At 40.3% G+C, this 22,696-nt stretch overlaps 1 protein-coding gene across 5 annotated transcripts in view; it reads left to right on the top strand.

Moving 5' to 3' along the window:
- The window catches only part of EVL (Enah/Vasp-like), a 198,936-nt gene that overhangs the window by 27,412 nt on the left and 148,828 nt on the right, over positions 1-22,696 (top strand). For 4 of the 5 annotated variants that reach the window (XM_067555058.1, XM_067555060.1, XM_067555055.1 and 1 more), the window contains exon 1: positions 2,845-2,982. The exons of the other annotated variant lie outside the window; for it this stretch is intronic. In XM_067555058.1, the coding sequence (XP_067411159.1) occupies positions 2,960-2,982 (23 nt within the window). In that variant the 5' untranslated portion in view covers positions 2,845-2,959. Of the gene's footprint in view, positions 1-2,844; positions 2,983-22,696 lie in introns of those variants that run through there. 5 annotated transcript variants of the gene reach the window in all.

Below are 22,696 nucleotides of genomic sequence, written 5' to 3'. Positions count from 1 at the left end.
TGGGTATTTTTCCCCACGTGATTGAGTTGGGCATCCAAGCAGAGATTTAATGACTTGTCATTGAACGATTCTTTTGTCTTTTGCTGATGCTGATGTGCATGACTCCAGTGGTTTACTTTTTGACACTTTAAAGCCTGTGTTAAATGCCCCTACTCAGGATGTGTGAAGCTGCAACATTTACTTTTTCATTCCATCTTTATGACATGCTACATGATTTTACAGGGTTATCCAATTTAATAAGCAAGATTATTCCATTCAGGTTTAAATGCTATATGACAATGATGGCAATAGATCAATAAGGCTTTGGCATATGTTTGCCCCCTTACGTAAGTCTTCATTAGACACTAAAGTCACACAAGTTCTATCAGGAAATCATATGCTAATCTTCCTTCATGTGGACACTGGGACATTATGCTCTAGATTGTTCTATCTAGTGGGAGTCTTAATAATTAAATTATATCAAGAAATTACGCCATTCATTCTCTTGTAGGTTGAGAACCAGGCTTGAGTGGGATGTAATGCTACAAGCAGCTGAGAAAACACTGGATAAAAATTAAATTTTAAAAGTTATCTCAGTAAGAATTTTCAGCAACTGACCTTTACTAAATGTAAAAGTTTTCTGGAAGTTGTTTACCTTTTCTAACTTTCTGCAGACTTCACAGAGTGGCCATTGATGAGGGTGTCATGGTTTGAACAGTAGACTGTTTCTTTAGTTCATTGCGGGTTGTAGTAATCAGAAGGCATGACAGTGATTTAGTGAATTCAAATTCAAGGTGAATGTATTTGTTTTTAAACAATATTTCTCTGTGTGTGTGTGTGTGTGTGTGTGTGTGTGTGTGTGTGTGTGTGTATTTAAAGCAGGCATAAGAAATCCAAATGTTGCACATAGAGGCCAACTCTGTGGGTGCTTAGTCACTGTCTTCAGTCAGATCAGGGTTGGGCCAAAAGGAGGATAGAAGAGAGCTTCAGATTTTCTTCCCTCATCACTGTGGGATCTCCAAACTTAATCGTGACTTTCAGGGTGAAATCCTGGTTGTAATGAAGTCAGTGGCAAAACTCCCATTATCTTCACTGGGGTCAGGATTTCACCCTCAGTGTCTAGGTATATCATGTACTTTCACTAAACCCTATCTTGAAGAAGCAAAGTGGTTTTCTGATGGTTTTGTGCCTCTTCCCTCTGTTAGCTTGGAGTTCTTCTTTTTTCTAATTAGGATGCTCAGAAACACCTACTTTTCATTTCACCTCTACATGTTAATGTTTATTTATTAGGATAAGAAATACTTTGGTGGCCAAATTTACCCTTCATTTACATCAGACATTGGATGGTGTAACCAAGGTCAAAATTTGGCCAGGTATATTTTTCAGTTACTACAATATGCATTTATTTCCCTTTTCATCACTTAATTCCTTTTACACAAACGAAGCAATGCAAACAAAATCCCATGTTCTCACTGTGCAAAAAATGCTCTTGCCTCAAATGAATTCAATTCAGATTTTCTTTGTCTCCAGTGTTGTTTCTTTCTTGAGTGTCCTTTCTCCTTATTCCAGCCTCTGTTCTCTCAAGCACACTTCTTGGGGTCAGAGTTAGGATTGTTGGACTCCTCAATGAAATGTCCTTGAGAACAAGAGGCATGCTCTATCTAAACAAATGGCTATTTTAGAGGACAGTAGATGGCTTGGTGTTCAGGAACAAAGACTTAGGCTCCTATGGATTTCTCATTTTTTTCAGTCATGTTTATAAAACACAAGGCTCGCTAAAGCCTTTCCAGATTGTTTTGGAAAAACATATGCTTTGCCTTTTGAAGTATTCTAGGAATGTTGCTCTGGTATCTGTCTTGGGCCAGCATTCTGATTGTTTTTTCCTATCTACACACAGTGCATGTAACTTTTGGCCTTTGTAGCCTGAGCTTGAGGTACCTTCTGTGTCATGTTGTTTCTTGTCATATACCATTTGTACTTTGGCAGCTTCCTGCCTTTGCTCTTTGAACCATATTTTAATCATGAGGCATACAAAGAAACCAATTTTGTTCACATTTTTAAAGAAGCTTCCCATTTGGTTGGTTGAACCTGTCTCCTTTGCCTTAGAACTTTCTATGTTGCTTTACAGATTGCAGACTCTGTTACTAGGCAGCTGAAGCATCTTCAATTACACGCCACAATTTGTGAAAATCTTAATTTATCTCATTCTTATTTTCCTTCTTTTATTTTGAAATGTGGCTGTTTGGCTTTCTTCCCTCTGCACTCAGTTGCACTAATGTGATTTATTAGCATTAGCCCCCTGAATTCCTAAGATGTGTGGGGGCAAATTGAACGTGATAGTAAAGAAATCAGGAGTAAAGGAGTTAAATTTGCCAGGAGTAGTCTACAGGAGGTGATGATATCTTGCAGATAAACTACTTAATATGTTTCCATGGATGGGGTGAGTTGTGAATGTAATCTGTTGCAACATTGACAGTTCATGTGCATAAAAACACTACATGATATTAAAGTATGACTGCAAGGGAAGAAAATCAGTTTAGATAGGCCTAATTAATTTATCAGATTGTAACATTAATACTATATTCTGGTCTGTTTCCTTCTTGTCCTCCATATGAATTTACTGATTTTGATGTAAAATATAAACAGTAATTTAACCACTGAGTCTGACATGTATAGTATTTCACTTATTTGGCTTAAATAATAAAGATATCAGCCTTGAATTCTTGGACTATACTGCATTAATCAGACTTGCTGGAATGATCACATGGTACTCTATGCCTTTCCCTGTTAGCTGCTGCTTCTCAGCAGCTGGCTGAGCGGTAGGCTGCAGGCCAGTATCTGCATACCCTTTCTCTTCAGAATATTTCAAATATACTGCCTCTTAATTATGCATTTTGCTGCAGTTTGACAAACTAATTTGTTTTCCTGCATGTTAAGAAGATTATTTTAAATTTCAGTGAATTTGTCTAGTTACTAGGCCATGTATGCATTTGAAGAATTCAGGTAGGCTCTCTATTTTATACATCAGTGTGCTTGGTTTTTGTTCTCACAAGGTTTTTGCTGTGTAATGTCAGACGGCTCCACAGTTAGTTCTCCAAAATGTAAATGTTTTGTGCATTTTAAAATATCTGCCCTGTGCATTGGGACAAGCATATAGAAGGATGAGCTGCAGGTAAACGATAGCTAACTGCATGATGAAGGGTAAAGCTGGATAATTGATTATATCTTGCACGGATTTTATAGTCATGTAGCCAGAAGCTGCAAGTAAAGTATAGAGTTATAAAACAGAAAGTGTTCTGCTGAAAAGGGTCTTGGCTATTTTTGGTTCCCGAGAACTTGACAGTTGCTTCTTCTCTACAAAATACTGATTATGATAGTTAAGGGGAAAATATTGATGCTTAGATCATAGCTAGGATTAGATTTGTGTGCTGCAGTACAGTCTACATGCCTGTTTTTCATAATCCTGTAGCTGCAGAATTCCATGATATTTTAAAATGTGATTCATGTGGTTAGGTTGGGATTGGATTGGGTTTCTGTTTGCAAACATTTGAACTGCTGTGCTTGTTAAAGTACAAAATTAGCACCTTGTATTTAATATTAGTGCAGCTCAATACTTGCTGATTTTCTCCTCCCCCCACCTTCTGATACAACTCTGTCCCTATGCAGATATCAAGGTCTATTAAAACCATGACAGGTTTTTGAAGATAGCTGAAACAAAATGAATAGACATTCTAACACGACTGATGTTTTCACCAGTGTTGAAATTGTACTCTGTGAAAATTTCTGACCTTCAATGGGTCTTTCACTTTGTTTTAGGTTTATTCACTGTTTCTTGTAGGTCATATTATAATATTGGCCAGATAAAAATGATGATAGTATCATGACAACATCGAGGTCATCTCTTGGTATATTATCTGTTCTGGTATGCCATTGCTATAATAAAATCTCTTTGATTTATTTAGATGAAGAAAAATATAGTTTAACTGAGTATGTAACTAGATGTGAAGGAGATTGGCTTCGCATTCACAATATGCATTCGGAACCTGATTTTTTTTCTATGAAACTTTTTTTAATGTCAGACAAAATATTGATTACATTTTGCTAATCTGTACTTTGCTAGAATGAGGTGTGTGTGTGTGTGTGTGTGTGTGTGTACACACATCTTGATGTCGAAAAGTAGTAGAAATGAGCGACTGGAAAAATAATAATAAAAAAATCACCATATGTCCAGAATCCAGCCATAGATGATGAAGAAATAAGGCTAGCAGCGAATAGAACTTCTTCTGCTTATAAAATGCTGTAGGATATTGCTTCAGTGAAAAGATTTTACTGGAACACTGTAATGCTGTGTAACTGCAGTTGTCGTAGGATTGTCAAGAGATTCTCACAAATCTTGATGTAGTCAATTGTTGGCAGTAAGTTAAATTGCAAACAGGCACACAGCCTGCTATGTCATTATTTGATTTAATAGTTCTTTATATTGCACCCAAGTGTTTAAAACATGTTAATATCGTAATATTCTGATCAGATTTGTCACTAGAAAACAAATTAATTTGAATAGTGTGCTTAAAAAGCTCTAGCTAATTTCCAGTGGAGATCCCATTCATGTGAAGACATCTCAGGTAAGGAAGACATTTACCCAGTTCTGCAGCGGAGAGGTTCAGATTCTGGTCTATTCCCCTCATCAGACTTGTGAAATTACTAGTCTTCCCCTCTTAGACTTGCTTTGAAAATTTGTTGAACTTTACATGCATGAACTATTAATACATTGTAAAATCCTCCAAGCACAGTCCTCCGGTAGGATTGTAACATCTGTATAGTAACATTTGGAATGACATTTATTTTATTAGGCATTTCAGTGGTATTCCATTGAGATTGCATGTGCATGATGATCTTCTCTCTTTATGGAATTATGATTTTCTTTTATTTCTATAGCTGTATTTACTTGTGATGCGACCACTGTGAATCTCACAGATTAAAAAGGGTTGGGCTAATTCAGTATTTTGGATCGACGGCCTATGCCTCGGTGCTCTAAGATGTGAAGTTGATGAATCAGTAGGTGGTGCTCTTCCTTGAACTAATGACTCAGGATGGTGTTAAGGGGCACTGTGCTGCTGGGGGTGCCGTCTCTTCCGATAAAATATAAAACCAAAGTCATGGCCACTTGTGCTTATTCAAGACCTGACTTTCCTTTACAAAGAAGGTGTTCATTTGCATGTACAAAAAATATACATCCAGTTTAAATCTCAGTTTTGTGCCCAGGTCTAAATCGGTGTCTGTCTAGCCAAGAGCAAGCACAGCTCCCATTGGTGCATGTATATACAATTGTGCACATGCAAAGTAGGCTTTCATTTGTGCACGAGCAAGTTTACATCTTCTTTCTGACTAGATATTGGCCCTAAGAAACCTATGATACTCTCTGACAAGGAGGTGCACAGCCATGGTGTCCTGGACAAATTCCAAATAGAGTGATTACATTCTTCTACCCAAGTTCTCCTGGCAGTTTCAATTTGATATAGTGATCTTCACTTCCTGGCCCAAATAGTTGGGAAGTGTTGGGTACTCTTAAACAACTGCTGAACTTATCTGCAGAAGCGTCTCACTTCAGGACTAGATGAAACAACCCTGGTATGCTGTTTATAAAACATTTATTTGTAACAGGACAAAATGCACTGGATAGATATAACTAATGTGGATGAGTGGATGGATGAGCCAAGAGTTGAACTTCAGAGGAAACAAAGGAGCTAAAGACCACTGGGATTTTCATAATTCCACGCACTAGCCAAGGGCAGTTTTTTGTTCCTGACGGGGGGGACAGGGCATTATCCCCAAAGCAAACTTTTAATTCTTTTAACTGAGGGTCAGAGAAACTTAAATGGTCAAGTCCTCAGTTTGTGACGTCATTGGACCTTTGCCTCATGACATCAGCTGAGGAACTGGCCTCTTGCCTTTACTAATTCTCTTTGTGATCTCCATAGGCTCTGTAGCCTAACATGCATTTTTTAATGTAAAATGAAGTAAGTTTTCTTACAAGCTGGATGTTCTCAACCTCTCACTGAACTACTCTCATTTCACTGTTGTGCATAATGTTAAGAGAAGATGCTGTGCTTTTGGCCAAGAATGTACTGTACTTTTGTTATGTTCAATCAAGATCAGTCTTTGTAGCAACAGAAAATTTTGTTAAACCAAGTGCAGATTTTCCTCTTGCTGCCATAGGTATATTAGTGTGGGATATTACTTAGCATATTCCCCAGTGAACTAGGGCCTGTCTGTTTCTAATGCACCTTCACCATCTCATTTCAGTATATTTAACTCTGAACTTTCTACTCCCCTATGCACTGAGCAAAACTAGTAACAGTACACAAAGGAAAATTTAGTCTACTCAAAGTCAGCTGTTTCTGAATACAGCAAATACAGTTGTTTTTCAAAAACTAATATAATGTATTTCAAAACATAAATAGACTATATTTTGTGTGGATACCTCTCATCTGAGCGTCTCAAAATGCTCAGGAACATTAATAAAGCCTATATAATAACTATGAATTGGATATTATTATACTACTTCTAAAGATGGTTAAACTGAGGCCCAGAGTGATTAAGTGACTTGCCAAAGGCTACACACGAGTTTCATCCCAGTCATCTGCTTTAACTACTGACAAATAGAAAATAAATACCTCAAAGTAGAAAAGAATTCATCGTTTTGAGTACTGTTTAGCTAAAGCAAATTCCAGTGGTAAAGAATCCTTTGCTTGTTGGCTGCAGTATTCTATTACTTGCATTTCAAGTACCTCTGGTTGGGAGCTATAGTGGGACAAGTTTAATAAAGAATAATCCAAAGAAAGTTGTTTGTCTTCCATCTTATTCTATGAAGATGGAAATGATACTGAAATTTGAAGTGGAGGCAGATAGGTAAAGGCAAGTATTCTAAGTGGCAGAGGGCCTACCTTTCCAAAAGAGACTAGTGACTTTGGGTGCATCAATTTTTGGATGAGGCATCTTAAAGGGTCCTAATTTTCAGAAGTACTGAGCAACCATCTTTTTAAAATCAGACCCTTTTTTAAGGTTTCTTAAATTAGGCCCCAAATTCAGGGGTACCAAAAATCGTTAGTTACTTTTGAAGAGTTCAGCTCTAACCTTTTTCTTGCTAGAGAAAATAACAATATTAATATTCAAGAGCGAGGAAAGGAGAAGTTCAAGGAACATGTCAGCCTTTGCAAGAATGCAGTTTTTGTCTGAGTAGCACAAGTATTATAACTGTTAAGGTCATTGTGACTTCACAGGTAAGATGAAGCGACTAGTGAAAACATTTACAAAGTGGGGTAGTTATTCTCTTCTGACAAGAAGAGAAAGAAGTTTAGGGAGTTAAGGATGTAAAGCTGCTTCGATTAAATAGTGTTAAAATGGAACAGGCAGGAGAGAATGTTTAAAACAGGGTGTTAAGGCTTTTGCAGATTCAGATGCTATTTTTGAGCAGCTTTTGACCGACAGCAGTGTCTCAAAGTGGTGTAACCTGCAGCACTGAATTTACTGCAGTTGCAGCATCAGGAACAAAACATTTGCAAGATACTTAATGATCAATAGCAATTAACAATTTTTGCAAGCAAGAATTTAAAACCGACATTTCAGTGGCAGTGGTCCAAATCCAGTTACAGCTGAGATGGTGCTTTCGTTCTGAGTTCTTAGTGCCTTAAACCAACCAGTGCCCTTCTTTTTGTTCCTTCTTTACAAACAGGGAAATGAAATTCAAAAACTGGCATAAATGTAATGTCAAGGTTGAAGATTTTAATTGCACACAAGTCAGAAAATCCAGTTATGATTCCCATTGCAAGTGTAACGCAGTCACATATGCATCTCCTAAGGCAGTGAGAGAAAATGGCACATGTGCACAAAGGGGCCGACTTACAGTTGCTGTGAGAACCATTCCTCTGACTCTCTTTGCATCTTGTGAGCTTAAAATCTCAACTTTAATGTTATGACTAAATTAAGGCCAAATTCTGTGGGCTCTCCTGAAGCAAAACTCCCATTGCATTCTGAAAGTTGAAGCCAATCAGAATTTTGCTTGGGTAAGGCCCACTAAATGTGGCCCTTCAGTTTTTTGTATTTAATAGTATGAATGTTGAAATCACATTTAGAAATCTGAAAAACCCTTCTTTTTGACATTTGATAAAGTTACTCAATCATGCTACCAACCTATAACCACTGAGGGAATGTTAAATCCTCATAGGAATATTAAATTCCCTTCCTCAAACAACTCATTGTTGTATCAATAAAAGTTTTCAGCTGCATACATGATTTTTTCTCAAGAACTGATACCACAGTTAGCCCCACATTTCATTGGCTTAGCAATTAGTAGAGCCCTGTAAATCTGTGGATATCCACTTGCATCCATGGGTGCAGTTATTCATGGACCATTTTTCTGGATTGCGGATGGATGTGGATTCCAGTTTTATATTTCAAGCCCTGCAAATCTGCAGATAACTGCTTTATATCCACAGATCATTTTTGCAGATCGCAGATCGGATGTGGGTACAAATTTACCCACATAGGGCTCTAGCAATTAGATGTTTGGAGAAAAGGAGTTGCATTTTTCTAAGGGGAAGTAACATGAGAGAACATCCCTGGAGTACTTGTGTCTGAATACACTTGCTGGAGATGAAGATATTCATAGGAATAATATATTCCTGCTGTGTCGTAATATTTCTCTTTAATTTTATCCCAGTGATAAAGGTACTAGGGAGTATGCTTGGGTAGAGATATTTTTTAATAGAGAGTAAAAAATTCCTGTGAATACATAACCACCTTATCCTAGAGAGCCAAGGGACCCAAGAGGTCATCTAGTCCAACCCCCTGCTCGAAGCAGGACCAATCCCAACTGAATCATCCCAGTCAGGGCTTTGTCAAGCCAGGCCTTAAAAACTACTAAGGATGGAGATTCCACCACCTCCCTACGTAACCCATTCCAGTGCTTCACCACCCTCCTACTGAAAAAGTTTTTTCTAATATCCCAACCTAGATCTTCCCTACTGCAACTTGAGACCATTGCTCCTTGTTGTGTCATCTGCCACCACTTATTGAACAGCCTAGCTCCATCCTCTTTGAAACCTCCTTTCAGGTAGTTGAAGGCTGCTATCAAATCCCCCTAACAAATCCCGGCAGAGGGAGGCAGTGTTGTCTAGTTATCCTCTCATGCCTCTGTTCACCCATCTGTCAGAAGAGTCTGGTAATGATACCTATTTTACAGGGTTATTGTGAAGCTTCATAATGTTTGTAAAGAGCTTTGAGGGACACAGAAAAGAGGTTCTCTGAAGAGGAAGGGGATTATTATTTTATTAAAATACTAATTTTCATGCCGTGAGGTGAGGAGCTGGCAGGACCTGTGGAAAATCACAGTAAAAACCAAACAAAAAAGAAAAACCTCTGACCCACCTAATTTTAGCACAGTGTGATTGTCACTCAGAAGACTTGCTCTGAAGACTTACTTACTAAAGTCAGTGATTATGGGTTTACTGTCTCTTTAAAATGACATGTACAACTACAGGCTGGTGAAGATCTGCACAGCTAAGCAGCAGCTGAAGGAATTTGGCCACATCAGGCTTAGAGAACTCAGGTTTAAATCTAAACTCTGAACCAAACTGCATTCTTATGTAACAGGGACCGTCTCCTACTGAAGTCCAGGGAAGTTGTGCCTGCTGATGGCAGAGCTAAATTTGGTCTACTCTTCAGTCAATGGGGTAGTGCTGGTGCGAGAGCAAAATGTGACCTATTGGATATTGCATAGTTACCTGCTAAATATCAGGTGTAAATAGCACCTATACCAGGTGATATGTACAACAGCTAAAAAAAAAAAACAACCAGACTCTCATTGGCCATCTCCATTGCACTTGTTGGAGAGGAGGCAAGGCTGGGAGGTAAGGAAGAAGAATTCCAAGGATGAAACGGCTGTAAAAGACCCCATTTCCTTCCAGTCTAAGTTACAGTGAGATCAAAGTTTTGCTCTGAAGAAGAAGAAGGAAGCAAAGTACTCCTCTTTGGGAGAAGAAAAGGAAGGAATGTAAAGAATAAAGTTTTCAAAGTGCCTTGACTCCAGATTGAGTGTTTCTCTCAAACTGCTGTGCTGAGGAGGGTTAACATTTTAAAGCTACCCATGGTGCCTGGAAGATAGTAGCCCCATAAGGGTGATCACTAGAGCTGACCAGAGGACGATTCTGTTTTGTGGAAACTTTCAGGGTTTCAAAATGTGCTTAATTCTGCTTTGGAACAAAAGTGAATCCTCTTGAGTGTTTTCACAAAAATGGAATTGTGCCACACTGTCCATTTTCAGATCCAAGCCGGCACTTCCACTTGGGTGGGGATGTGTAGCGTGGTAGGTCAGCCACTGGTGTGGGAGACCCGGGTTCAAGTCCCTGGCCTGCCTGATTCCAAGTAGAGTATTTCAGCCTAGATCACTCTGAATCAGACAGAGCAGGGATTTGAACCTGAGTCTCCCATGTCCGTGCCCTATCCACCGGCACTAGGCCATGAGAAAGTCCTTCTTGCTGAGTTGAAACTGGTATGTCCCCACAAAACCTGCCAGCTTTGAGAAAACAGTAAATCTCGACTAACTTTAATTTAGTTGGAAATATTCTGACCAGCTCTAGCGATCACTTCCTCGCAGTTGTTTGGCTGAAGACTGTTTTTACAAGGCTGAGTTAGCACACAGGGCAGGACAGTATTAATTCGCAGAGTTCTGGTTCAAGATTATCCACCTGTCTTTCCAGGTTCCTATTTGGCTTCCATTACCATATTATCTGGGATTCAAGTGGAATTTTTTTTACATGAGAAAAAAAAATCTAAGGACCAGATTTTTCAGAAAAGTCTGCCTAACACTTCCATTTAGGTGCCTCAGAGGGTGTGGCACTTTCAAAAGTGCCCTGCAGCCAGTTGCATGCTGACAGGGTTCTCAGTAGGAGCTGCTGGATGCGGAGCACTCTAGGTGCCTGTTTTGGAGTTGAATAGTCAAGTTATTTTGAAAATGTGGTCCAATTGTGGGTGCTGAAGTCTTGAAAATCTGGCTCTAAATATATATGTCTGTGTCTAAAAGGCCAAGGTTAGATTAATCTTAGACTGCAGAAAAGAGAAGAAATGTAGAAAGCCTCTAAAATTGTAGACTCTGCTGTCTTCTTGCAGCTGTGATTTTCTAGTCTGTCAGGTTACTGGCAAATAAATAAGATTAGATAAAGAGTTCTCCTCCCATAAGTGCACATTTAACTTGGCATGCAGACCTTACAGCTCCCTGCAGATTATTTTTAATACAAGGTGAGCAAAATGTTTGGGGGTTTGGGATTTGTTTGGTGGTTTTTTTAGTTTAAAGATATGTTTATTGATATTTCTTGTCTTAAGTGATATCATGGTGCTAGTAGCAAATGGTGGACAAAAGCATTTTCTGATACGAAAACCAGGCAGGGCTAAAGTCAAGAATGTCTAGTTTAATCCCTAGAAAAATGAGTTTCAGGTGAATGAAATGTACTCTGTATGTGACCTTGTCACAGTGAAAGGCTTCAGGCAATAGCATCTATGCCTAAACTTGCATGCAAACAACAGTTACAGCCCCTATTGGGAATAAATAAATGCATGTCCCAGTTATGCCAAGTGGTTGCTGCATCAATACATGTGTTTTGAAAACAAAGCATAGAGGCAAGCTTAAGCACACTCTAGACTAGGGCAAGGGAAGCAAACCCTCCAAGCCAAATGAGTGCTGAAACGTTAAGATGTAAAAATTCAGCATAGCGCCATTGGACACATCTGTGTATGGATGTGGAGCAGTCTTATTGCAAGAGGAACAGTGTATAATATAGGCATCCTATATACACAATGCCACAGGGGAGAAAAGCTATTCTGAGACTGCAAAAGATGTGTCAAAACATAAAGATGAAACATCAAAGATTTTTCTTGTATGCTATGTATATTGCTGGCACTAGCACTGGGTAATAAATTCACTGAACCAGATTCTCGGCTGTTGTAAATCAGAGTAGTTCCACTGACATCGCTTTAGCTATTCCAATTTCTATCAGCTAAGGATCTGCCCCCATTGCACCTAACTCCGAATTCACTCAGACGCCGCAAGCTCATAAGCCCAATTTACACATTTGTTTAATGATCTGCTTATAAAGGACAGTGTAAAAAGGAGCGAAAGGAAAGCTCAGGTGAAAAAATTGGACAAAAAGTGGTGCAGAGATTTAGGAGAGTGCAACACGCATACAGAAAAACTGCATGTGAATGGAGGTGGGGGACAGACAATGATTCGAAGGGAGTTCCACCAACAAATAATACCATGGGCCAGATTCGTGGCTGATGTAAATTGACTTAGTTCCATCATTTCAGTCCTTCAGTGGAACTCTGATGGTTTACATCAGCTGACAACCTGGCCCAGTATATATTATAGATCCATGCTGTACTGAAGGGGAAAGGACTGAAACTTGGGGCCTGATTCAGAGTGAGGCTAAGCATCCACTGAAGTCAGTGGTCCCATTTGTGCCTTGTGATGTGGCCTCTTATACTACTCCAGTGGCATAAAGAGGGTGTTGGATGGTATCTGCAGAATAACCTAGCAGAGGTAAATTTCCTCCAGCCAGCAAAGAACCAGGGTAATGGCTGTATACCAGCCCTATTTCCCTGTCCCTGTCAGGGGAGGAGGGACCTGAAAGGAGTGTAAACTAATCTCTGTTGGCATAACTGCTCATAGAGGGCCATTGCAAGCCAACACAGTTTAGAGCATCCCTGCGGCTGCTTTAAGTTGTAATGGGGCAAAAATTGGGGAGTTGCAAAGGGTGACTTTGTCAGCTTTCCCTGTTCCTAGCCTGCATCCAGTACAGGAAAGAAGTATTGCAAAATGAGGCCTAGTGAGTATTGTGGGTGCCCAGCACCTCTGAGGAACTAAAGCCTGTGATTGTCTGGAAACTCCCATGGAATTGCACATAAAAGAAAAAAATTTATGAAATCAATATCCAATCAATACCTATGTACTACAACAATACAAAGAGAACAGGGATGTCATATTCTTTTGAGGAAAAAAGATCCCTACAGTGTAAACGGGAATGGGGATTTCAGGTATGCATGCTTAAGACCCAAGTACTGTATGCTCACCCCGGTGGAAAAAAGCTGTTAAGAAAAGCTGACAAAGAGACAAAATCCCTCCATTGCTGTGGTGTAGTAGAGAAGCTCACGCACGTACTGGAGTTAGGCACTCTTGCTAGCTAAATGATGGTGATGTACTCCAGAGCTCTCAGTATCCAACAGATTAACCAGAGATTTTTTCAACTGCGTGATGAGCTCAGCTACAGAAGCATTAAATAAAAAAGTCAGAAACTCTTCTAAGACTGCTCAGTGAAACCACTATTAGACTGCAAACCAGTCAATAAAGCAAAGATTAGATGTGGCTGGACATGGAAAATATCTGTGGGAAGAGGTGCTGTTTGTCTCCTCAGGTCCTACTTCTGTGTTAATGCCAACTCAGAAAGGCAGCAATAAAGATGAAGTACCAGAGCCTTAGGTGCTGGGAATAGGGACAGGTCCATTGACTTTGCTGGAGCTACCACCATTACATGGGCAGAATATCTGGCCCAGAATCATTAACATTTATTCTAGACCAGAGAAACCTTGGTTAACACAACATCTACTGTAGGTGTGGTCACATTCAGAAGTTCTAGTCAGACTGCGTTTAGTCTACAGACTCGAGAGACACGGTCTTCCTGACAGTAGAATGACACTTGGGGCAGGGAACTAAGAATTTGTCTTTGATGCCAAGATTATTTGCCAACATTACCAGACATAATTTTGAGCGACCACATGCTAACGGTGGACTGTGTGCTTCAAGCACTTAAGCTTGATAGCTGTTAGTCAGTTATCCTTGCTTACTTAAAAGTGTAATGCAGTGGATGTGGATTAGTAGAAAACTTGCACGTCTAGGTCAGGGTACAGGTCCTTCTCATGATGTGTGAGGGTCTCCATAAAGAAAAAAGATTGCAAAAAGATCCCAGCAGCTGGGGGACAGAGTAGAATCTACGTGTCACACTGTGTGTGTAATTGGACTGTCTAATGAAAACCAAGCTTTCAGGGGAATATTTTTTATAATGGCAGGTAGCCTCTGCTGTGCTTGCATAGCTGTGTGTGGCCAAGTCAGCTCTCTGTGGCAATGACTCAGTATATTTCATTCACCTAAAGATTTAACTCACTCTCTCTTTACTGAGATTCCATTTCCCATCCCCACCTCCTCTCTTTATAACAACAGCTGCACTTTTACCCTCAGGCTGAGAGAACACATTGCCTCTGAAGCTGCACTACCAGTTGCTAGAGGCTGTGCAAGAGTAATATACTTTTTACCTTCTCTCTTAAGCCTGGTCTACACTTACCTTCAAATTCGGCAGCAGTTGATGGGAGTTACGCAAACTATGCAGAGCTACGTAACTCATCTTCTACGCGGCGTCTTCACTGCACTGCGCCACTTGAAGGGGTGGTTTTAACGTGTCGACTTCCGGGTCGATTGAGCGGGTCTTCACTGACCGCTCAATCGATCTGGATAGATCAATCTGATGGCAACGAATTTGCCACTGTCAGTGAAGACGTACCCTAAGTGACTATGGGATCCACAGCCTAATGTTATTTAGTGTGGAGAGCTTGTTTTGGGATGCTGAGAACCCTGAATGCTGACTGAAATGAGTGGAATCCATGAGAGTTGAGGGAGCCCATCGCTTCTCAGGAGATGCTCAGTGCCTTGCAGTATGAGGCCCACAGTTGTTCTCAGTGCACTGACAAAGAGAACAGTACACAGTAATAGCATTTCCCTAGAGCTTTTCATTCATAGCCCTTAAAGCAGTTTACAAAGGAGGGTATCATTATCCATATTTTAAAGATGGAGAAATGGAGACACAGAGCGTGACTTAAGTCAGTGCCAGTGCTAGGAAGAGAACCTAGGGGTGAAATTCAGGCTCCACTCAAGTCAGTGGCAAAACTCCCGTTGACTACAGGGGGGCCAGGATTTCAACCCAGGTCCCGTAACCCCTTGGATTATATTACCTCCATTAGGTACACTCATGCATCAAGTACACTCGACAGGGATATATACGTCTAATAATATTATCTCCATGATTGCCATCATGTTCCTCAGCCTCAGTTAGCTCAGAGATCAAGTGTCCCTCTATTTGTCTCAACCCAAGTCCTACTTAGGGCAATACTTGTACTTAGTTGCTGACTGCTTTTATTAGGGAAAAAACCATCAACGGGCCAAGTTCTGAGTGACACCCATTGTACTGTTGTCCCAATATATATTTCTACCTACTGCTGTAAGTGAAACCATTTCCCTGATTAAAAAAAACATTCTCTATCCTGAGCTGTGAGACCACCTTCCTAGAGAGAAGACACATTTGTTTACACCTTGGTGGGGTTCCAAAGGTATTAGATGAAGGCAGTTATATTTTGTTTTGATTTTTCAATCCAAGTTGCTGTGTACAGTGACAAGTGTGGTTTCTAGACTGGAATTATTAGTGTTAGTCCATTAGACTTGGCAGAGGCTTGCTGATTTGCTTACGTTGCTGAAATTCAAGCCTATTTGTTTGGTGTACTCACTGGCAGAATGCTTTTTTTATGAAATATCTCATCACTTTTCACCAGACAGTAAGAAATTTTAGCCTGATCTATAGATTATATTGATTACTTAAAAATCCTTAGTTATCACTTTGAGAGTTGAAAGGTTCTTGTCCCAAGATCAGGCCCAGTATTCAAATTATTATATAGTTGGGAACCCCAGTGTGCACAGTTACAGCGCTCACAATGTAGGAACTCGTCTATAATTACAAATAGTATAGTAATACATTGAGCACAGTCACAAACACCCCAACTCAATAAGGTAGACAGAAATACTATAGAATGTACATCTGCACATCCATATACTCACACCATCCCTTGTAGAACAGCCTGAAATGTTAGCCATCATCTTCCTCAACACCATCACTTTCCCCTTCATCCCCAGTGGCTATAATTCTAGCACCTCCCAAGGACTACATCTCTTTCTCCTATTGCCTGCAGGCTGGGATGTAACTTTTATAATATGATACACTGATGCCACTATGTTTGATACATGTTTAGTAGGGGAATTTCCCGTTTTCCTTATTTGTATTGTTTCACCTTACTAATGTTGGTGTGCTCTTCTCCTATAGGTTAGTATATCAGTGATTTCAACTTATTATCATATACATCAATTCGTTACCATGGCCCATACCTGGGTAGATATCTGCAGATGTAGCTCATGTACCTGTTATGTACATCAATTCATTGCCATGACACACTTGTGGCTGGATCATGTACTTGTGATTAAATTCTCCTTAAATGCTGTATTTTCAGCTCCCCAATACTTGGGGTTTTCCGTTGAGCTCTTTATCTGTTTAAAATTTATCTGTACAAAATTCATAGGCCTCAAGCCTTACGCTAACTTGCTGAAGCTAATGTCTTACAGGTTAGGGCCTGTAGGTACCTCGCATTACTGCTGAATATAATGGAAAGCAGTGAATATAATAAAGGCAAGCTAGGCCTATGATGCTACAAAATAAATAAAAATGCCTTGCCTTAATGCATACTTTAGTATGAGCAACTGTAAAGATGGGATCCTAGTCAGTTTGTAAAGCATCTGAAAACAAGACATGAAACCTGAAGAAATATGGATATGAATATTGTTAAGGATGAGTTATCCAGAGTAGTAGGGTATCACTGTTCTATTCTAGTCTGTATAAAAGAAAAATGACAAGAAGGGCTATTCCTGTAAATGCAATGGATAATAATAATGCTGTATACATAATAGTTAATAGCTCTTTGGACTTTATTAGCGCCGCCCAACTGAGAACCCCAGAGCTCTTTAAAGACATTAATGAATTAAGACTCATAGCACTCTTGTGGGATTGTTATCATCGCTATTTCACATTTAATGGAAAAATTATGTTGAATGACTTGCCCAGGATGCCAAGTTAGTGGAAGTGCTGGGAATAGAAATCATACTTCCTGACTCCTCCAACCACTAGACTGTACGCCCTCTCTAACACCTGGACTGGAATGTCTTGGCTTTGGTTAAAATTGCGGGCCAACCTTCCAGGAAAGCAGAGTATCCTTTACTGGGGGATGGGGTCTTTTTTCGGGTCAAATATTAACAGCTGGTGGCTCTGCAGTGCTTCTCTCTTTAAGGCTTGCATGTGTTCTAGAAAGTTGAAAGTTCTGCTAGTATCACTTTTGTTTTCTGACCTCTTCTTTTCACACTCGCCCTGACTTCTAGCCTCTGTATTTAGAACATCCATCATGTCTAACTTCAGTTTTAGGGTTTAAACATGTGAATGACAAATCTCTCTGATTTGAGCAATATCACAGCTTTGTGTGTGGTTTATTGCGTGATGATGTTGGCTTTATTTTAGGAAAAATAGTAAGTAAACTCCCTTGTAAGTCAAGACAGAATTCACTTGTGATGTGGCAAAAGAATGTTAAATGCTTTTCACATTTTAAAGGTATTTGACACAGCTGCTACTGCACTCCATCAAACATGCTGATATATGCCCAATTGGAGGAGCACTTTTCAGTTTTATTCCCTGTTTCTCTGACACTGAAGCAGTTCTCTGCAGTGTTGTAAGCTTACCTTAAATTCTTCCTTGAAGCATGTATATAATGCGATTCCTGTAGTGCACGTAGTAGTCTGCAATTTCTTGAACCCCTCCTTACATATAAATGAGATGACAGGGAAGTGTCCTTGTGTCATCAAGACATTTTGCCATCAATGAGTTAAAGGGACACGGTAAGCTACAGAGCAAATAGGAGAGACTTCCTTCTTTCCTTTCACTTCTTGGTTTATGTGGGAGAAACAGTTCTTAGTGTTCTGGGTCTGTTGTTATTTCAGGCCTAGTGCTTTAACAGTCTAGACCAGACTGTTCACTCACAAGTGTTTCCCAAACTTTTGAAAGTTGAGTCCCCCCTTCAGGAAAATGAAACAAGTTGTGCCCCCTCATCAGCCCCTTCTTGTGTTAAAAGGCCTACATGGACTATTCCTTGAGAGTAATTTGAATGGCTCTTCATAGTATTATACTAACTCTCCTTTCTTATATGCTTCAATGAGCAGTGAAATCACTAACAGTGTTGACATTTAACATATCGTTGACAGCTGAGTAAGCATCCATGGAAATAACGGGATTGTTCACAACTTGTTTCAGGTTCTCTGTAAACTCAGGCAATTATCAAGTGCATCGGTTACACTCAGTTCACATTTTAAGTCTTTCTTCACAACCATAAGTGCTGGAGACTTGCTTTAAAAAATCAAAACAAAACTGAGATTCTGGAGAACAATCAAGTCCATGTCCCTCACTATCCTGTCCTAAACTAATTCTTTGTGTCCCACTCACCATGGTAGTGAATGGTATGGGAATTGCTGCATTAATATTTCTAAAGTAATATTTACAGCAACCTACCTTATGTTAAACTGAGTGAGGGCTGCCTTTGCCCGGGAGCCGCTGCATCTCTGCTCTCCTTGTGCTTCGCAGTGCTGTAGCCTTCTTGGTCCCAGGATATCAGAGATAGTGTGGGTGAGGTAGTATCTTTTACTGGACCAACTTCTGTCAGTGAAAGAGACAAGCTTTTCAGCTGCACAGAGCTCTTCAGGTCTGGGAAAGACACTCAGAGTACACCTACATAGTAACTAGACACCGCAGCTGGCCTGCGCCAGCCAACTCAGACTTGAGCTTTGGGGCCGTTTCATTGCTGCGTAGACTTCTGTGCGTGGACTGGAGCCCAAATTCTGGGACTCTCTCACCTTGCAGGACTTACTGCCCAGGCCCCGGCCCAAGCCCGGAAGTCTACACAGCAACAAAACAGCCCCGTGAGCCCAAGTCACCCGGCACAGGCCAGCTGTGGGTGATTAGTTGCTGTGTGGACATCCCCAGAGTGTCACAGCTAAATACAAGGTGGAACAGATCGTTTAGCAGAAGTAGTTAGCACGCATTCTAAGGGACCATTCAAGGTGAAGTGGCCCTTTAACACCTCTGCAGTCATAGGACAAAATTCATAACTTTGCTAGACACTACAAATCATGGTTTTAATAAGGACACTGGATTTATGGCTTATTACAACAATTCGTAACCCACTAACCCCTCCACCGCCCCGCCGCCCCTTTTTGTCCTATGACTACCGGGGTATTAATGGGCCACGTCACCTTGAATGGTCCCTTAGAATGTGCACTAACTACTTCTGCTAAACTGTCTGTTCCACCTTGTAGCTGTGACACTCTGGGTACCACCTTTCCCAGACCGGAAGAAGAGCTGTCTATAGCTTGACAGTTACAGAATGGCAGAACTCACTAGCTGTATATCAGTGCACACTTCCTACTATGCGCAGAATGAGCTACTGTCAGTCAGATGAGTATGTAAATTACTCACTCTTAGTGTTGCCGTTCTGACATCTTCATTGCAATTATAGAATACTAGTTGCCATCCCTTTAGCAAGAGAACTTCTTTCACTTGAAAATGCACTGATAGCTTTCCTCTTGTCAGCTAAGACATATGAGAAAATTAACCACACAAAGAAATTTGGCTTATAGTAAAAGCCATCATCTGTTTGACCTAGTTTTAAAAAAGGCAGTTGTTTAAAGCAGCTGGCTAAGTAAACAGATGTTCTGGTTGGGGTTAATCCAGTAGTAAAACAGCATACAGCGGCAAAAAACTCCATTAAAATAAATGGCCACTAAAGCAATATTTATCTAGTGGCGTACCGTGCCTTAAATGGCAGATATTTTGCTTCTAGAAATATGTACTAAGAAATACCGAACAATGTTCTGCAGCATTATAATTTCAAAAAGAAAGGTGTTTTTGTTGCCCTTCCTCCTGGAAGAAAAGGTGCATATTGAATTAGCAGATTTAGATTCTCTGTGGTGAAACTACTGTTTAGAGCGTTCAGGTGAAATGACATCAGCCACTTGAAAGTGTCTTTTACAAGTATATAGAAAGGCATATTCATTCACAGAGGAGGAAGGGAAGAAAAGTGATGCAAGGAGATAGAGAATAAGTAACCTACACACACAGTAGTCAAGGCCCTTCTCCTGTCAGAGGATCTGTGCAGATGAACATTTGTACTAGCATGGCATCCAGCTGAATTCAGTGAGCTCCCATGTAAGCAGGCCTGGTGGCGGGGATCAGGTTCTTAGTTATTCAATATTTCTCCTGTATTTTAAATACATCAGCGTGAATGTGTGTCCAGCAAAGTGTGAAAATTGTTGGTCTGTCTCTCTCCTTCCCAGATAAAGAGGTAAATGTATGCATTATCGTCACATTATATTTCTTTAAGAGTTTGCAGAACTGGCCTTTGAGGTCTGCAAAGCCCGTGGCCACGGGCCCTGCTGATTTGGGAACCTACAAATAGTGTGGCTAATTTCAGCCTTCATCGTTAAAAGCAAAAAGCCTTTTTGTTTGCAGAGAGAGGCTGGAAAATGGAAACTGATTGCTAGTATTGAAAGTTTGGAATTCTTGGGTCTCTGTTTTTTTGGGTGGGGGGGAGTGAATATTATTTATTTTATTCTTTCTTTGTATACCTACACTAATAAAAAAGAGGGCATATCTAGGCACTTGTGGCATGTGTGATTCCTGAACCTGAGGTCATGTAGTCTTTCTGCCTTAGTTTTCCCATCTATAAAACAGAAATAATATGTGTGTGTGTGTCACATAGGATTGTGGTGATTTATTAGTGTTTGTTACATGTATCGGAAAGCACAAAAAAACCTTCCAGCAGGTGAGATCCTAGTTGTCCCTAAACCAATAGCTGATTTTTAATCTATCTGCCCACTAATAAGGCTGTGAAGAAACTGACTTTGAGGGAAGATCCTTGTTTTAGCAATTAGTTAGCTTGCCCAGACCTTTAGAGAGAGCAAGGCATGATTTTAATCAGGAACTTTTCCCTCAGCTGGAGGAATATAGGTAAAGAAATATGGATTTGGATGATAATCTTTCACATTCCAATTAGAACAACGTGAGGAGCATCCTCATTTTCTCCTCTTTCCTGAGGTGTAGAATAAGGACAAACTCTAAAAGGGAAGTGGTGTGGTGTAGTGCATAAAGCACTAGACTGGCACTCCGGAGACTGAGGTTCTAATGCTGACTCTGCCACTGGCCAGCTGGGCAGGTGTCTGTGCCTCAGTTTCCCCATCTGTAAATGGGGATAATAATACTGCCATCTTCTGGAAAGTGATTTGAGATCTACTGATTAAAAAGAGCTATGTAAGAGCTAGGTATTATTATTTAAAGCTGCTCCCATTTAAACCCCAGTGTTGTTCATTCAGAAGTCATCTCATAAACTGGGTCTCTCTTACATTAACATACCTTTAGCATTTGACTTCCCAAAATAGCCCTTGTGTGGTGGCAAGGGGAAGGCTGTATAACTAATACAATTATTCATATTTAGCCTGGTTGCCAGGAAAATATTTAAAACACTGCTCTCTTCAGATAAAACGTTTTCTATTCCTAGATGTCTTGAAACATGACATACTGCATTTTGCCTTGAGGTAGCATCTGCTTGTTGCTCTTAAGGTACTTGCTTTAAATTTTCTGACTTAGAAAATGATTATCCTTGTTGAGGGTCCTCATAGTCTTCTCTAGAGTCTGATGGGTAGGGAAGTAGATGTGGAAGAAGAAGCAGCCTTGTGTCTCTTGATGCATGTTTCCAAGTCTAATTTGAATTAATCTATTGTATTCTGCACTGCCAGGATTAGGATAAAATAATGACAGCTATATAAGATTTAAAATAAAAAGCATCTCCAGATAAATTGATCCAGGAAAACCAATGTTCCTTCTCTTTAGATCCTTTAGCCTCTGTTGGATGCCACAGCCAGTCACAGGGTCATGAATTAATAGACTAATAGAGCAGGTGATGCCTCCTCCACCATCCATTGCCAATGATATTAAATCATTCCAGGACCTAGCTCAGAGGGTGGCAGAATCCTGCAAATACAACTGCAGGAAGTGACTGAGCCTCACCACAGATTGGTGGACATTTATACTGCCAGAGTAGTCTTCCCGGTTAATGAGGCATTCTTGGACCGTGGCAAAGTCATATGGCAAACCCCGGCATCCGCCCTGCCAACATGCATGTGGGTGGACAAAAAGTATTATGTGCTGGTAAAAGACATGGAATTTTTATTTTCCCACTCACCTCCCAATTCTACCATTGTGGATGCAGATAATTCTAGCAGTCGCCAGCACCAATATAAATCTACCCCATACGACCAAGACAGGAAATGCCTGGACCTGTTTGGTAGGAAAGCATATCATCAGCCACACCTCCTGTTTTGTGTAGCAAATTACCAGGACTTGCTGGCAAAATATTGCTACCAGAATTGTATGAAACTCAGTCCCTTTATTGATCAGTTCCTGGACTCCTATAAAGACCTATTCAAGGCCATAATCAGTGAGGACCTGCTGGTGGCTAAAACATCTCTTCAGTATGCGTTAAACGTGGCCCACACAGCGGCACGTTCAATTTCCACACCCATTGTCATGATACGGGCTGTGTGGCTGCATTCATCTGGCATCCCTAAAGAGGTCCAAGCCCCGGTGGAGAACTTTCCATTTGAGGGGATGAAGTTATTCGCCAAAAAGACCGACATATCTCTTCACACACTGAAAGATTCACGGATGACTCTTTGATCCCTAGGGATATACATACCAGCCTACAA

Source organism: Emydura macquarii, unplaced genomic scaffold, assembly GCF_026122565.2.
Source record: "Emydura macquarii macquarii isolate MOO-44397 ecotype Brisbane River unplaced genomic scaffold, CSIRO-AGI_Emac_v2 contig_1551, whole genome shotgun sequence".
In the NCBI taxonomy this organism is placed as follows: domain Eukaryota; kingdom Metazoa; phylum Chordata; order Testudines; family Chelidae; genus Emydura; species Emydura macquarii.
The sequence above is the reverse complement of the archived record's forward strand: the minus strand, read 5'-3'. Positions and strand labels throughout refer to the sequence as shown.